The sequence below is a fragment of the Aythya marila genome (assembly GCF_965140915.1).
Source record: "Aythya marila genome assembly, chromosome: 16".
NCBI classification, from domain to species: Eukaryota; Metazoa; Chordata; class Aves; order Anseriformes; family Anatidae; genus Aythya; species Aythya marila.
The window spans coordinates 15,957,126-15,972,883 of record NC_139057.1 but is presented as its reverse complement, the minus strand read 5'-3'; the positions used below and the strand labels follow the sequence as shown (position 1 = coordinate 15,972,883).

The 15,758-nt window shown below is 49.5% G+C and overlaps 1 protein-coding gene across 3 annotated transcripts in view; it reads right to left on the bottom strand.

Annotated features, from left to right (window-relative positions):
- Positions 1-2,820, bottom strand: part of SLC9A8 (solute carrier family 9 member A8) — a 29,649-nt gene extending 26,829 nt beyond the window's left edge. For 2 of the 3 annotated variants that reach the window (XR_014318604.1, XM_082773168.1), the window contains exon 1: positions 2,028-2,736. Coding sequence is in view for 2 of the 3 variants with exons in the window: in XM_082773168.1 (XP_082629294.1) it covers positions 2,028-2,226 (199 nt within the window). In the remaining variant the exon portion in view is untranslated. The other variant, XM_082773169.1, reaches the window with a different exon arrangement.
- Positions 2,821-15,758: the final 12,938 nt, after the last annotated feature.

The following is a 15,758-nucleotide window of genomic DNA, read 5'->3' as shown; positions in this document are numbered from 1 at the left end:
TTAAGCACAAATAATATGCGTCCAACAAAGACATTTAGGATTACTGTGTTAAAAGCATTCCATACTGCTATTGCCCGTGACAGATCCATAAAGGTATCTGTACCATGCAGATTTCCAGTGAACTCCAATGCAAGCACAAATATGCTTTCCATTTAGCAGGTCTAAGTGCCAGCTTCTTTCTACTATTTTTACTTCACTTTGACAATAAAATAAAAAGCAACCATGGCCTAAGAAGCACCTCCCACCACCAGAAATACTGTGTGGCAGCCCAGTAGATTCCTTAGCTGCTTGTCACCTATTCCTTGTGTAGGACTGCTCAGTTTGTATTTGCAGCATGCCATCTCCCCCAGGCACTTGCACATAGCAGGAGTAAAACAGGCAAAAGGCTGGAAGAAGCATGATTCTGGACAGGTTGTAAGAATATTCAAGTGTCCCCCTAAGGAAGTGTACCGTAGGCACACCCGTGACAGAAGGGAATTCCTGGATCCCACGGATGCAGCAGAATAGACAGGTATGACTTTTTGGCTCAGTGGGCTATTGAAAATGAAGTGGTGTTTGAACAGATGAACAAGCCATGGGAAATCTGGGATTGGAAACTACCTCATACTGCTTCAGGGACTTTAAATCTGGGGCTTGAATTTGACACGGGCAGCTCAGAACAGATCTACTTCTGATCCCAGTTTAGAACATCTTAAAGGCCATAACAGTGCATAACATCCAGATTTGAGTGTTGTCGGCACATTCATGTTTGTCCTTACTACGCTCTTAAATGAGATTACTATGAATGGCAGTAACTACGAACAATAAGCTTTTATACTAGTTCTACTTTGTTCATGGGACTCCTCTGTCCTGAGGGTGATGCTTTCAAGATACATTAAGCTATCGTACTGGCATAAGCAGGCTGGAACACAGTCAATAAATGATAGCTCTGTTCTTAATGTTCTTCTGACCTTTTAAAATCCACGAGACATGCATACTTAGAAATTTTAACTTTAATCTTACAAGTTTTCTGAACTACTGCATTTTGCTTTGGTCTTTCATTTCTGTTCAAATTCTACTAGACCACTGACCACTGGGAAAACATCAGCCCTCTTTGAAGACAAACTGATACTGTAGAAATAATTTATTTATTTTTTAATCCATATGATTTGCAGAAGTTTCTGATCTGCTTTCAACTCCACATTTCACTATTATTTCCTTCATTTGCTACAGGCAAGAGTGACCACTTGGAAGACTAGCTGACCTGTCTGGCAGAAAAAAGGTTCTTTCAGCAAAGCTTGCTTTGGAGAAACCAAGCATGCACACACACAAAAGAAAACAGACAAGTAATCCTCTGTGAAAATTTTGTTATTGTTACAGTTTTGACTACAGCATTGCTCAAAGCAGATGGTAGGAGACAGCTATATTCTACTAAAGGAAAGATGACAGCCTAGACTAGAGAATTGGGTGGGCATCTGCCATTCAAAATCCCTCTGTATGTGTAACAATGTTAGCATAACTATGGCAATCTGCAAGTAGCTCTTGCACTGGTAAGAACGTTAGAAACCTGACAGAGCCAGACAAATAGATACTGTACTTTAGTACCCGTGCAGGTAAACCCAACTGTCCGGCATCGCCCTATATAACAAAGTATCTCGAGCGATGTCTGGAAGTGCTACAACCAATCAAAATTGAAATCCATCCAGTATTCTCTCCTCAAAGAGAGATCCAAGCACCACAGGGCGTTCTGACAGCATCTTTCTCATACATACACATATGCCATGTGCTTGATTAAGAACATGAAGCCAATTAAACATGTTGTCTGCACTTTGAGATCAACGTGAAAAGGTCTGCAATGGGCCTCTCTTTCAATGGGTCTGGGGGAGGCCAGGTGATTAATTATATGTGTATATACACCTAACTCTTCTCAGTCCTTGTGCCTATACAATACTTCGTTTCACAGAGAAAAAGATTCTGAAAGTCAGCCCACATCCTCACATGCAGAGTATGCTTAAGAGCAATTAAGAGACTTTCAGTTCATCATTCACCTAATACAAGAAGACTAAAAAAAATTGTCATGCCACTAGATTGCTCCTCTTGCTGTGCTTGGACTCCAGTCTGCACTGGAAGGATAGGTTTAGCAGGTGTAGGTACCACCAGCTTGGTGGTAGCAGCCAGCGTGGTGCGGAGGGTGACATTGATGGCTTCATGGGTGACATTTGCAAACCTGTCAGGATTACACAACATGTGATTACACCAGCTGGGAGCAGCATGACAAAGAATTAGCCAAGAAACAGCACGCACAAACCCCACATCACACCGATTTGTGCCACAACCAACACATGCAGGCTGCTTCCAGAAGCGCTCTCTGATCCCGGACAAACGGTGGAATTTCGTATACACTGAGGTTTTTATTGCCCAGTGTCTTCGTGCGCTGCTGGCACCAAACACCCTGCAACGCAGCTGGGGGAGGCAGCGAGAGCCTGACGCAGCGGCACCCAGCCTGACAGCGTCCGGGGCCCACGGCCTGCGGGAGCCGCTCGGGGACCACTCAGGACCACTGAGGGCCCACCCAGGCCCACCCAAGGGCCCGGCCTTCCCCCGGGCTGCTCCCCGCAGCTCATCACACCATCCCGCGCCCCCCCCCCATGCAGAGCCCAGCCCCGAGGCCCAGGAGCCGCCCGTGCTGCCCCGGGGGCCCGAGCCGGGCGCAGGGAGGCTTCCGCTGAGGGGAACGGTCCCCGCCCCCCGGCGGGCCGCCCCCCGCCGCACTCACTCCGCCATCTTGCCGCCCGCCGGCTCAAACCGCGCCACTTCCGGGAGCGTCGCGGCCGCTCTAGCCGGCGCCTCCGCCAACTCTATGGTGGGGAACGAGAGGGAGGCTGCGGGGTGGGAGGGCGCGCCTGCGCAGAGCGGAGCGGGGAGGGAGGGGGCGTTGTCGCGCGAGAGCTGTGGGCCCGTCGCGTAGCAACGCGGTGACGTCACTGCCCGGAGCCGTGGCGTGACGTCATCGTGACCCCCCCCACGCCATAGTCGCCCGCCGCCATTTTGCCCCCTTGCCTCATCCTCCCCTCACCCGCAGCCGCCCCAAGGCAGCAACCACAGCGCCGGGCTGGCGTCAAAATGCTTTAAAACAGCACGTGAATTAAAACACCATGTGAACAACATGTAATGTGAATAACATGTCATGGGGTGGTCGTGGATTGAAATATCGTGCATTAAAGTGTCATGTGGTCATGAATTTCAATGTCGTGTGGTGAATTAAAGCATCACGTGGTGGCGAATTAAAATGTATTTAGTAAAACCTGTTAAGTAGATGGTTGTCAGCCTTGCCCGGCCTAAGTTTGAACTGCTCTCCCTTGCAGACGGTGGCCCTGAGGTAGGTGTGCCCGGGAGCTGTCCTGGTGGGCAGCACAGCACGACACAACCACCCCGGAGGGATGGGGAGAGGATCAGGAAACAGATAAAGATCGTGGGTTGAGATAAAGGCAGTTTAATGGGACAGAAAAGGAAAAGAACTATAAAACAGCAAGTGATGCAGATTACAGCTGCTCACCACCTGCCAGCCAGTGTCCCCAAGCAGCAGCAGCCCCCCAGTGTTATGCCAAGCATGATGTGGGACATCCCCTGGGGCTGGGGTCCCGGGTCTGTCCCCTCCCAGCTCCAGCAGGGCCATCTGAGAAGCTGGAAGGTCCTAGGCTTAACAAAAGCGCTGCTCTGCAACCGCTGAAACACTGGTGTGTTATCAGTGTTATTCTTGTCCTAAATTCCAAACACTGCACCATGCCAGCCACTAGGAGAAAAAAACAACTCTATCCCAGCTAAAAGCAGGACACCCGTGCATCCTTTCCTACCTGCATGCCTAGGTAGCTAGGCCTACAAACACTGCCCGGCTCACAGAGCCAGTTGTGAACATATATCTACTCAGTGAATGTTGGCGATGCTGGGGTGACAGGCACTGTGCAAGCAAATAGCATGGTAGCATCGTGTGCATTTCTATGCATTTTTGGTTTGACATTCTCAAGGAAAGTGTGGGGTTTGTACAAATAGGCACGCTGGTTTGTAAACCTCGGGTCATTTTGAAGGCCTTTTAGAACTTCTGCCACACACTTCAATCGAAATGAAATTGTAGTTTCATTTCACAGACAGGCTGATACTCATGTGATCTGCGTATGTGAAAGTGAATGCCTTTCAAAGAAGTATGAGCATGAGTGTAATGTAGTTTTGTGGTAACCTTCTTACCAGAGTTACAACCAAAACTTTTTTTTTTTTTTTCTTTTTCTTTTTCCCCTTACACTGGATAATTACCTACAATATGCCATTTGCTAAACACCACTGGCTTTAATTCACTTTCCCCATTGAGTGTGTTTGGGACAGTCTGGTGTGCCTGGCTTTACTGTAGGGATGCGTGGTGTGGAGCACGTAAAGCCCACTGATGCCAGTGAAAAAGGAGGATGCCACTTTGCAAGTTGGTGCAAGCTGATTGATTTCCAGAGGTGATGTGCACGTCCCACTCCATTTCGAACCTGGAGGTCTGTGGGCCTTAAGCACACCAAGAGCTGGGATGCTTCCTCTTTTTGATCTCAGTTTTTACAATGCTTTGGAGTGGACAGTGGACATTATGAAAAAAGTTTCATCCACAAATAATGAAGCTTGATCCAGAATGAATTACACTTAAGCTGATGAAACACAGGAAAATTCCTGGTGAATGTTGTCTTCCTTTTTTTCCACAAGAGTTAAAATTCAAAATTTGCCAGTATTAGTGAAGCGCTCCAAAAGTCCTGTGTCGAAACACCAGAGGGGTATGGATTGTTTCATCAGTGCAAGTCACTCTAGGTGGCTGACAGTAGCTGTTTGCTAAAAGGTGAATTGTCTTTATTTCCCTTTATTTCCTGTCCTCTTCTTCCAGTCCTTGTCAGCAAAACAGTGAATAGTGGAAGAAGTGGGGTCATCACAGCAGTGCAAAAGAGGGCATGGCTTGAGTCCCGTGTAATCTTTACCTGTTGAAATGGCCTCCTGCAGTTGTCACCAGAGTGATATCCAACTCTGTACAAGGCTGGAGCAAAACAGAGAAAAACTTAAAACTATCTTTACTAGTCATTCACTTGAGTTTTGCTTGGCGTGAAGAGTAGGTCATCTGGCCTAAGAATGAAGGCCAGAAATTATAGCTCTGTTTTGCTTTTTTTTTTTTTTCTTTGTTTTTCTTCCCTTTGTTTTGAGTTGTTTTGGTTCTGGTCTTAGCCTTTTTTTTTTTTTTTTTTTTTTTGGTTGTTTTTGTTCCTTAAATCTCTCAACCAGCATAGTCAGGAAACTCCACACTTGTTTTGTTTTACTGGCCTTGTAGTTGTCGTGTGCTTTGAATCCTGAGAGATTGATGTAGGAAAGGGATGACTGCAGACGTAACTCTTCAAGATGTGAACTGACCTCTTCACTTTGCCTGCTGGCCTAGGCCAAAGGTGGACCACAGATGAGTGCTGGGGGCCATGTGAAGGATTCAGGAAGGGACGTGGAAGGAAGGAGTCAGAGCAATAGAGGCTTGGGAGCCTACAGAGACACACACATGAGGCTGAGCCTCACAAAAGCCAGGATCTGAAGTGGGCGAAAAAAGAGGAAAAAGATGAAAGGAAGACAAAGAACCCAGGAACCCCTGCAGAAGTGAGCATCAGGGTGGCTGGGGGCATCAAGGACTGCTTGGGACTGTGTGGGAGCAAGGTACCCAGAGGCACCGTCACTCAGCTTCTGACAACTCTTCCATTTCCATGTAAAGCAAGTGTCATCGCTCACAGCAGCACACTATGGGTGAAATAACCAGAGGTGATATCAAATTATAATATATAAATTGTTCTGTATTTGGGGATGGTGATTTTCGTGTCTTCTTGCTGACTCGTCTGCAGGAAATACCACCGCTTGCTTGTCCTGTAGTGGCTTCTGAAAAGGGGTCAGTGAGACTCCCTGTGACGGAGATAACTGCTGAACCAAAGCTGCTCTGGCATTGCTGTGCAGATAGCTTTCCACGGGCTGACAGCATGGTCACAACAGAAAGCAATCATTTGGGCAGGAGGCCTTTCAGCCTGCTCCTCACTTGTGGTGCTCGGATGCACAGCTATGGAGCATCTGTTGATTAATGCACGCGCTGAATGCTTCTTTTAATAGATCCCAGGAATTTTACGGTTGTTTAAGCTCATCTAACATGGTGTGGCTGTAGGTAACACAGTGTTTAGTTTTAATTCTTAAATTATACAGAGTAGCCTAAATAGATAGCTATGTGGAACACTGAGGGCAGACACAGATGAGGAAGTGACCAGCTGTAACCTCGTGCTGGGAATGTAGGGAAGGCTCTAATTTACAAGCACAGGACTCTATTCACAGGCACAGGACTTTGTTCTCTCTTGTGCTGTGGTACATGAAGGCTGTCAGCAATAAAGAATGGCGATATGACATATTTACATTAGGGAGTTGCTTTTGCAGTTGAGGTAGTCTTTGTCCTTGGAGAGATCTGGGTTTGCCTTTTAGATTATTGGCAAACAGTGTGCTCGCAGGCAGGTCAGTCACCTTTGATTCATCCCCTTTCCCTGAACCAGAGAGTGCTGAGCTTCCTCCTGCTGCACTGAGGCTGCACAGCGAGGGACTGCCAGGTGTTGGAGGGGAGGTAGCAGCACTTGCCCAGGTTTACTGCAGAACTACTCCACAAATACCTGTATGTGCCATTGCCTTTATAGCTTGGCTTTAGAATAAAAATAATATACTTACCAGGGAGTAGAGAGGGATTTGGCTCCAAGTTCAGCTGAAGCCAGGTTCTGATTGTGGTGTGGAACATGTTATATGCCAAACACCGAGAGGAGCCTGGGATTTCAGGGATGTCAGGCAAAATCAGCAATGCCAACACCAAAACAGGCAGAAGCCTTAAATTGTCAGTGTCTGTAGCTTACATGTGAGGAAATGCCTATGGCCACAGTACCAAAGTGCCAGCAGGGCACTCACTGCTTACAAAAGACCTGCTTTTGGGGGCTTCATCATCATCCCCCAGGATCAGTCCCATCGCAGCTCCTGAAGGTATTGTCAGGCTGATGCCAGCAGATGCGAGCGCTGGGGAGATGTGGTGTGAACACAACCCCTGTGCTAAAAGATCTTTCCCCCCCTCTTCCTTCTCTCTGTTTTCCTGCACTCCATTATGAGACTAAGAAAGTAAGAAAAGATAGTGTTTTAAAAGGCATGATAACTTCTGTTATCAAACCAAGGATATCTATTTAATATACAGGTGAAGGTTAAACATGCCACTAAGCAGGTAGGAGCAGAGTCAGCCGTATGTGTTTGTTTTACTGCTTTTGGGCAGATAGGAAAGATTCTTTTAAGCTGACTGGTGAAATTCTGATTTTTTTTTAAACCCTTCACTATATAGATTTTTTGTGTATTCTTGATGTGTCTTAGCATACATGGTGTCATACTCTTTTGTTCTCTAGGCATACACAGTAGGTGTATGCATGTGTGAATACACTTGTATACACACACATCTAAATATGAGTAACTATACACATAGGCAAATTCTAGCCAGGAGTTTGCAGCAGGTGATGTCTTTCCTATTGCTTTGGTATTTGTTGTTTGAAACTACTGAATGCTTGAGCCCAGTGCTTTGTTTGCTTTTCATTTCATGCGTTTTCTGTTTTTGATGTGATAAATCCCGAGTTTTTCCAGGAGGAAGCAGTGACAGAGGGAAGTACATTGTGTGTCGTGCTGGTAGTCAGCACCCAGGCAGAAGTGTTGTCAGAGCTGGTGGCCAGAGGTTGGGATCAGCTTGAAATATGAACAAATGGGATCAATCCTTGGAAAGAGGGCCCCAAAGGGCTTTGGGGAGGAATATTCCTAAGGAGATCCTGTCCTACCAGCTGCTGGCAATGCTAGTCAAGTGGGCCAGGGAGGCTGAACTCTTCCCTCGCTTGGACACGGAGATGGGGTGGGGACCACCTTATCAAGAGGTGACAGCGGACTTCTCCAGCCCTGTTTGCCCTCCAGGGCAATGCATCCCACCTGCCCCCAGCCTCGCTTCCCTACTCTGACTGCAGCACTGGCTGCTTGCTCACTCTGGCTTGTACCCTGCAGGCACCACCAACCTCTCTGCTCAGAGACAGGACACAGAGGGCCTGTCCTCACTCAGTTTTGCTCTTAAGTGGTGAATATTTCCATGTTGGGCTCTCAGGCACTCCATGCATTTCAGAGCTGGTGCTGCACTCGTGTGCTGTGACTCAGTGGGCCACCCTAGCAGCAGCTAGATGGTCTGTCGGTCTCAGGACGTGACTCTCACAACACAGACGGGTGATGCTTAGTGACAGGCTTTCGCAGGAGGCAGTTCCTGTTTTACAGATGGCTAAACTGAGGCTCGGAGAGGCTGGAGAAACACCCCTGAAAAACACAGAGAGCACGTGGGTGAGCTGGGAAGCAAATCTTGTGCTAACCAAGAGGGACCTGCCCTCTGAAGAGCACTTCATCTGGAGACCTGCAACTTCAGCCAAGGACTGGGCATCGCTTCTGCTCCCACCTATTCCCCCTAGGCTCCCAGGACACGTTTCTGTTTGGCTGCTGGCATAGTCAGCTCTTACTGACATCACTTCATTATCCAAACTTTGTGGCCGCATGGGCTGGAGCCCTGTGTGATGCAATCCCACAGCCATCATCTGCCAGGCCAGGGACACAGCCACACCGCGTCGGGCCAGCAAGGCCTGCAGGCCACCTCTCTTCTTCCCAGCAGAGGCCTCCAAGTGCTTCTGCGTGCTCAGAAAATGAGGCAACAGAAGGTAGTGGTGACAAAATACTGTCCTCTTCCATTTTTTCCTGAATGTCTTCGTCAAGGCATTCTTGTTTCTTCCACAGAGGACTGTTCACCGCTTGATCTCATATAAGCTTTGTGAGTTCAAGCCTCCTGCACTTTGCCACAGGAGGGATTTCTGGGGTGTTTCTATGAACTTGGTGCATGTGGATCCTTCCTAGAATTTAGTGCTGCTTTGCACATATGGTCAGGGTAGAATTAGAATTTAAAAGACTACCACCGCCAATTTCCCTGAAAAAAAAAAAAGCCAAGAGAGGCCTTCAGCAGACATCCTGAGAGACAAACAGCAGGGTGAGCCCATGCAGTCCTGCTCCCAGGCAGCCTCTCCAGCACTGCTCAGCACACAAATCGTGGAAGCTTTCAGTACCTGCAGCTTCACGCCCAGCTCTGCACAGAGCCACCCCCTGCTCTCTGCTCCAGACCCGGTTGCTGTTGGAAACCCATCGTGTGCTGGGAGACACTGCAGGTGATGTGTCCAGATTCACCCTGATGCCAGGCAGCAGCTGTTCCCATACAGGAGACATTCATCACCCGTGAGGTGAAACCCGAATGCCAGCTGTGGGAAGCCTGCCCTGGCCCTGCTCTTCTCCCTCCTGCAGCAGTCTGCCTCTGCCTGCCCCTCCAGGGGGTAGCTCTTACTCCTAAATAATTCTCTGTTGTTGAGGGCAGCGTGTAGCTATCCTGTGGGTTGCATTCTTCCTGGCACCTAAGTTAAAAGTTCTTCCTCCTTCCTGATTACAGGGTAACCTGACAGGCCTCCTGTCAACGGAAATTAACAAATCTTTGTGACAGCCCTGTGACAGGCAGAGTGTTTTGTTAGCTGGATTACAGTTACGGGTACCAGCCCCAGATGAGTCCAAGTATCCGTTGTGCTGGTGGGAAGCATCTGTTGTGGCATGTCTGCAACAAGTGTCAATGGGAAGGGAGAACAACTGTACAAACAACTGCATTGCTCACTCACGGATGTAGCCTGGAGCTGCTGGGCACTCCTAGGACCTGTCGCCTCATGCTCTCATGCTCTTGAGCTGCCTCCAAAACCTGCCAGCCCTTGAAGAAGGCCCCACCAGCTGGGACCCCTGCAGGCTCTCTGGTGACAAGCCAGCAACATTCCCCAGCCTGCTGCTGCTCCTGCTCCTGCCAGGAAGGAGGGGGCCTTTGCCCAGTGCAGGTCAGCAGACCTTTGGGGTCTGTAGGATATGGATTTGGGGTACACCCCATTACCCTCCCCACGGCACCTCTGCTGGGGGAGAGAAGTTTCGCAGCTGAGATGAAGTAGGTATCCAGTTCAGCACCCAGCAAAGCACACAGCAGAGAGACAAACACTAATTTAAATGTGCTGACTCCTGCTCTGACTGCCAGACCACACTTTCTCTTGTAGCTCGTCTCCCTCGGAGGCAGCTGCTGGCGGTTTTTTAGGCATTCCTCTGAAGCGTCTCCATGGAAGAACTCTGCTGCTTCTGTTATCTCTGTAGCCCGTCATCAAGACGGCAATTGCCCTGTTGATAAAACACAGCCTCTGTTCACACCTTCTCCACAAATCACTTTTGACACATAGCACGCAGGCCCCACTCTGCAGAGGGGCATCCCCTCCTGCAGCCGCCACCTTGACGGAGCACCGCTGCTCCTGTGGCCAGCAGCACCATAAGGGGAAAGGCAGGGAGCTGAGAGAGGAAAAGTGAAGTAGCAACAATAATTATGATGTGGCACTACAGGAACAGTAACTATCCCATAGGACGGAGGGGATAGGTAACAAAAGAGCAGCATATAAACCCCCAGCTGTGGTGGGTTGACCCCTGCTGGCCCCCCAGCTGCTTGCTCTCTCCCCTCCAGTGGGAGGGGGGAGAATCAGAAGGGCAAAAGTGAGAAGCAGCTTGTGGGTTGAGATGAATACAGATTGACGAGGGAAGCAAAATCTCATGCACAAGCAAAGCAAAATAAAGAATTTGTTCACTTCCCACCAGGTGCTCAGCCATCCGCGGGGAAGCAGGGCCCAACATGCACAGCGGTTATTTGGGAAGACAAATGCCATAACCCTGAGTGCCCCCCTTCCTCCTGCATTCCCCAGGCATTCCTCTTCCCCTTTCACAGCCCAGCACGAGGTCCTGGGGCACAGACTGCCCCCTGGGCCAGCTGGGGTCCTCTGTCCTGGCTCTGCCCCCTGACAGCCTGCTCACGGGAACAGAGTGGGAAAAGGAGCTGCTCGTTGCTGTGCAGGCACTGCTAAGCAGCAGCTAAACTGTGTTATCAGCTCTGTTTTAGGCACAAACCTAGGACACAGCATGAAGAAAACTCACCCCGTGCCAGCCAGACCCAGCCCAAGAGCAAAGTGCTTGAGCTGACAGCGCTCAGGGAGGAGAGGCTGGTTAGGAGAGCAAGAGCCAAGGGCAAGGGGACTGTTTCTTTACTTGGCAAGGCCATGCTCCTTGGATCTTCCTCTTTCCAAGAAGAAATCAGCTCTGGCAGCCTTCTTGCACCTTGTGATGACTCTCCCAGCAGACCCAGCCCCTCCTTTTCCCTGTCACGTCCAGCAAGCTGAACACACCAAGGAACACAAAAACCAAGGGGTGCTTCGGCTGTTCATCGTGCTGGTGGCCCAGTTCCTCCCAGCTCTGGGTTGAGACCAGCGGCTGCCCTGCCCTGAGAGATGAGGGAAGCCTGAGGGTCAGCCCTTTAGCTTGTAGTGGCTCCAGTTAATATCAGGGACACTGCCAGGAAAGTGGCTGCAGAGTCCCAGGTTTAGGAAGTGGTTACAGTGTCCCTTCCCTCTGATCTCAAAGGCTGCTGGTGTAGAGTGATCAGAGCTGTCCTAAACCCAGAAATCTGCAGGGCTGGTGAGAATGTAAACAAAAAGCTGCTTGTTTAAAACACCCTTCTAAACTAAACAGTTTAAATCCAGGTTGTGTGCAACGAACAGCACACTATGGTAAATTTTCTAAGTTTATCAGAGGGAAATGTGCCTGTGGCAGAGCAAGGCCGGGTTTGTTTTTGTAAGCAGGCACCGCTCCCGGCCAGCCTGCCTCTTAGCTGTGCTCAGCTGCTGGGGGTTGCACAAGATCAGAAACTTTGCGAACCTGACCGAAACAGGCTGCAGTGCTTGCAGAGTGCATCTCTCCCCGTTGAATCATGAGGTGGTGGCTGTTTGGGGACAAAGAGCAGCCGGGCCAGCAGAGCTCCTGAGGTCATCGAAGCTGGCCACTTGTGTGTCACAGGCCACGGAGAGCTGTCTGTAAAACCTGGCATTGAACCCAGAGCCTGTGCATTGGGTGGGTGTGTGGCTGACACGTAACCTCCAGAAAACTCTACTGCTTTAGCTGGGTGACATCAAGAGAGAAAGAATTTGTCACTTCCACGCTTGCTATTACAAAATTCAGCCTGATTTCTAACTGGAGAGTATTTCTGGCTACAGTTATGTCATGTACTCATCCTGGTTGTTCATAACTAGCAAATACGAACCCTGGCATCTTGTTTGGATTCCACTTTGGATGACTGTGTTCTGCTTTACTACAGTTTCTGCTGGCTCCAGGGAAGCTGGTGACACTCAGCCTCTCACTGCTGTGCCCTGCACGCTGGGGCTGAGCTGCCGAGCTGCTGGGAGGAGGTGTCAGAGCGGGCTCAGGGACTGAGCCCCTTGCCTTGTGTGACACAAAAAGCACCCCTGAGCGCTGCCTTGACCCCTAGGTGTGCAGGCAGCACAGTCAGTGCCATGATGCAGTATCCCAAGAGGCAGAAGGGTCGGGGGGTTGGCACAAACAGCCCCACTCACGCCAGAAACATGGTCTCCAGCAGGAAATGCTCTGCCTGACATGACTGTTATCCTTCCTCATGGACAGGCAGGACCACTGCCACACACTGTGGGGACCAGGACTGGTGCCTTTCTCTGTGTTTTTCCTGGGCAGATGGTTTGTACACGCTCAGCAAATCCCCTGCGCTTGAAAGGTGCTGATCCATCACATGCACATATGCAGCTGCTCAGCACCTCCACAACAAATCTGATGCTTCCAGAAGGCCTTGGTCCTGCAGCATGTTCACTGCGTGACGGGCAGACAACCATTGTGCTTTCTCTTCCCGATGCTTGCTGTGCAGGGCAGTGGGTGCTGTGTGCCTGCCGCAAATAACCCTTCTCTTCTCCCCACGTAAAGCAGACAGGCAGAAAAAGCACAGGTCTCTGGGGAAATGCAGAGTAAACTCACATAGAGGGATGGCTGTGGCTCCAACATAAGTCACCTATAGGTGCTTTAGGATCCCCTTGCACTGAGCGACATTAAATCAATGCATGTGTATAGGCAGGGTCCTGCTGATGTCAACATCTGAGGCTTCAAAGCGTTAAATAATCACAGAAATGAACTTCCCTGTACAGTGAGTAATGTGCTGGAGTAAGGAGCTGTTTAGACCAGATAGCTGTGGCTGATGCTGGGGAAATATCCAAGGCCACTCAAGAGATACTCTGCCCTTGAAGCCTGTGGAGGAAGCAGGAAAAGGGATTTGTGCATAGCCTTGCACGAAGGGCACTGCAGTGATAACCCTGGGAGCGTGCTCCGGGAGCAGCACTGAGCCGGCGGCATGTGAGCGGCAGTGCTGCAAGGAGCAGGTGTGGGCCCTGCCATTGGCAGCGGGTCAGCTTTTTGCCATTAGCACCATATTGCTGAAATCTCTCCTTTCCTTTCCTGTATGCAGCCAGCCATGCCAGCAGCTGGGGACCCTTTCTTCATGTTGGGCTTCTGTGAGGCTGTGAGCAGTGCTGGGTCTGGGGCTGCCAGTGCCTGTGGCTTGCAACCTCATATCCAGAGCCCTGCTGCTTTATCTGCTACAGATAACCCTGTGCTTGAGCCAGCTGTCCCTGAGTTTTACTTTCTGCTCCATGCCGGGGAATTTCTGGTTGTTAATTTTTCAGAGGCATTCAGCACAGCTGACTAATGCAGCGAAGCAGTCTCAGACTGCCTGAGCTCAGAGGAAGTTACACATTTGGCATTCTAGAAAATGGATGCAAATAGCTTTTCCAAGGCGTTCTCATCACCATCCATGGTAAAAGCAATTAAACCTTCCTCGGAGTGACACTTCCATGCAAAAAACTATATACAGCACGTCGCCAAACCCAAGCACAGCCAAATAAATCATTGGAGGCAACAATTCCAGGCTCTGAACTGTTGTTCTCCAGATGAGGTATAAATCATTTGCAGCAGCCACAGCAGCAGCTGTTTTTAGCACTGGTAAAGGCCTCCTTAGCTTGGCTTCACCTTCCCTGCTCTCAGTCATGCTCACTCCTGCAACGACTTGAGGATGGGATATTTATAGAACGACAGAAGGAGTCCCACTGCAAACAGGAAAAAACAATCACGAAAGTAAATCATTACAGTTTCCTCAGAATAAAATGAATGTAGTAAAGGTGCAAACGCTCCTTTTGGGAAAAATAAAAGCACACAACACAAATGGCGCCAGGACCAACTGCAGGCAGCTGATCCCAGCACACATGTGGCAGGGTGGGCACGAGCACTGCTCAAGGTCTGCTGCAGGAGCCAGCAGCCTGCAAGAATGTGTGCACAACGCTACACAGGGTATGCATGCTCACGGCCGTGCCTCTGCATGTGGGAAGATGCTGGAGAAACACCTAATAAAACAGACCCAATGTAAATGTTTCACACTTCAATAGCAGAGTTTTACTGCGTTTACTCAGATTAAGCAGAGAGCGTGGCCCATCCCGAGAGTGACGAGAAACACAACCAAAACGGGACAGCAAAACCCAGCCTGTGGCTCAGCACAAGCTGCCCACGGCTCCTTGCTGAGAGGGGCAGTTCATCTGCAGAGGTCACGGTGCTGCTGGGGCCCGACTGCTGCCCGGTCCCACTCTCTGCCCTGGCCGGCGTCAGGCCAAGGGGAGCAGGAATTCCCTTTGGGCAGCTCCCTCACCGTGCTGCAAACCCCAAAGCAGAGCCAAACCTTGCTAAGGTGTTAAGAGAAATGAAAGTCTGCACGTGTTCAAGAAACTCCTGTAAGCACTTTCCTTGTACATCAAAGGGTGGTGACTACAGAGGTGATGCCTGGCTGCTCAAGAGGTTCAGCTATTCGCCTTCCTAATTAAATACTTACTCCAATTAACCAAAATCCAAGCTGAGAGGAAGGCTAAAATTGCAGAAAGTGTTGATATTTTACTCCAGCAAAATATCTGAATATACTCACAAAATTAATTAGAATGTGGCTGTGTGGAAAAGAGTAAATGGAGGCTTCCAGAACTGAAAGTCTGTCCCTGGATAGTGTTTGGTGCTGGTCAGTGGTTGAGGAGAAGTGCTCAAAACCCCCTTGGTTTAGCTGTTGAAGGTGAGGGGTAAATTGTGCCACACAGCAGAGGAATTTATGTTCTGTATTAAAACACCCGATTCAGTGGAGCTGGGGAAGGTTCTCATTCACCATGCAAATGTCTTCCCGGCTTGGGAATCCAATTAAGCAGTTGGCCTTCATGAGTTAATTTTGCGTTATGTAATTATGAGTTAATAGAAAGCAATTTCCTCTGAAATGCTCTTTTGTTCCTGGTTGTCCTTGTCCCCAGGTTTCTGGAGGCAGCCACATTTCTGCACAGTGAAAATCCTGGAGTCTTTTCCACTGCTGGCTTCAGTAAGGGCAGAATTTCATCCCACTGTCTTGCCTACACCGTTTGTTTTGAGACACAGCAATGTGTCTGAACTGTCCAAATGTTTGTTCCCTTTCTGTCCATGTCACCTCCCAGGAGCTAGAGGCTGGATCTCACCTGTACCTGCGCTGCCCTTGTGTCTGGCTTTGCAGACCTCCTGGACGAGGGAGAGAGCAGGGCTCTTCCACAGCACCCCCCAAAAAACATCTCCTATGGAAAATTTCCTGGCATCCCAGTCCTAGCCCTATGGTACACTGATACGTCCTGTTTATTTGCTGACCCTCAAACAGTTTGGGCTGTTTCGGGGTATTTTATCTCAACTATTGTCATAGCTTT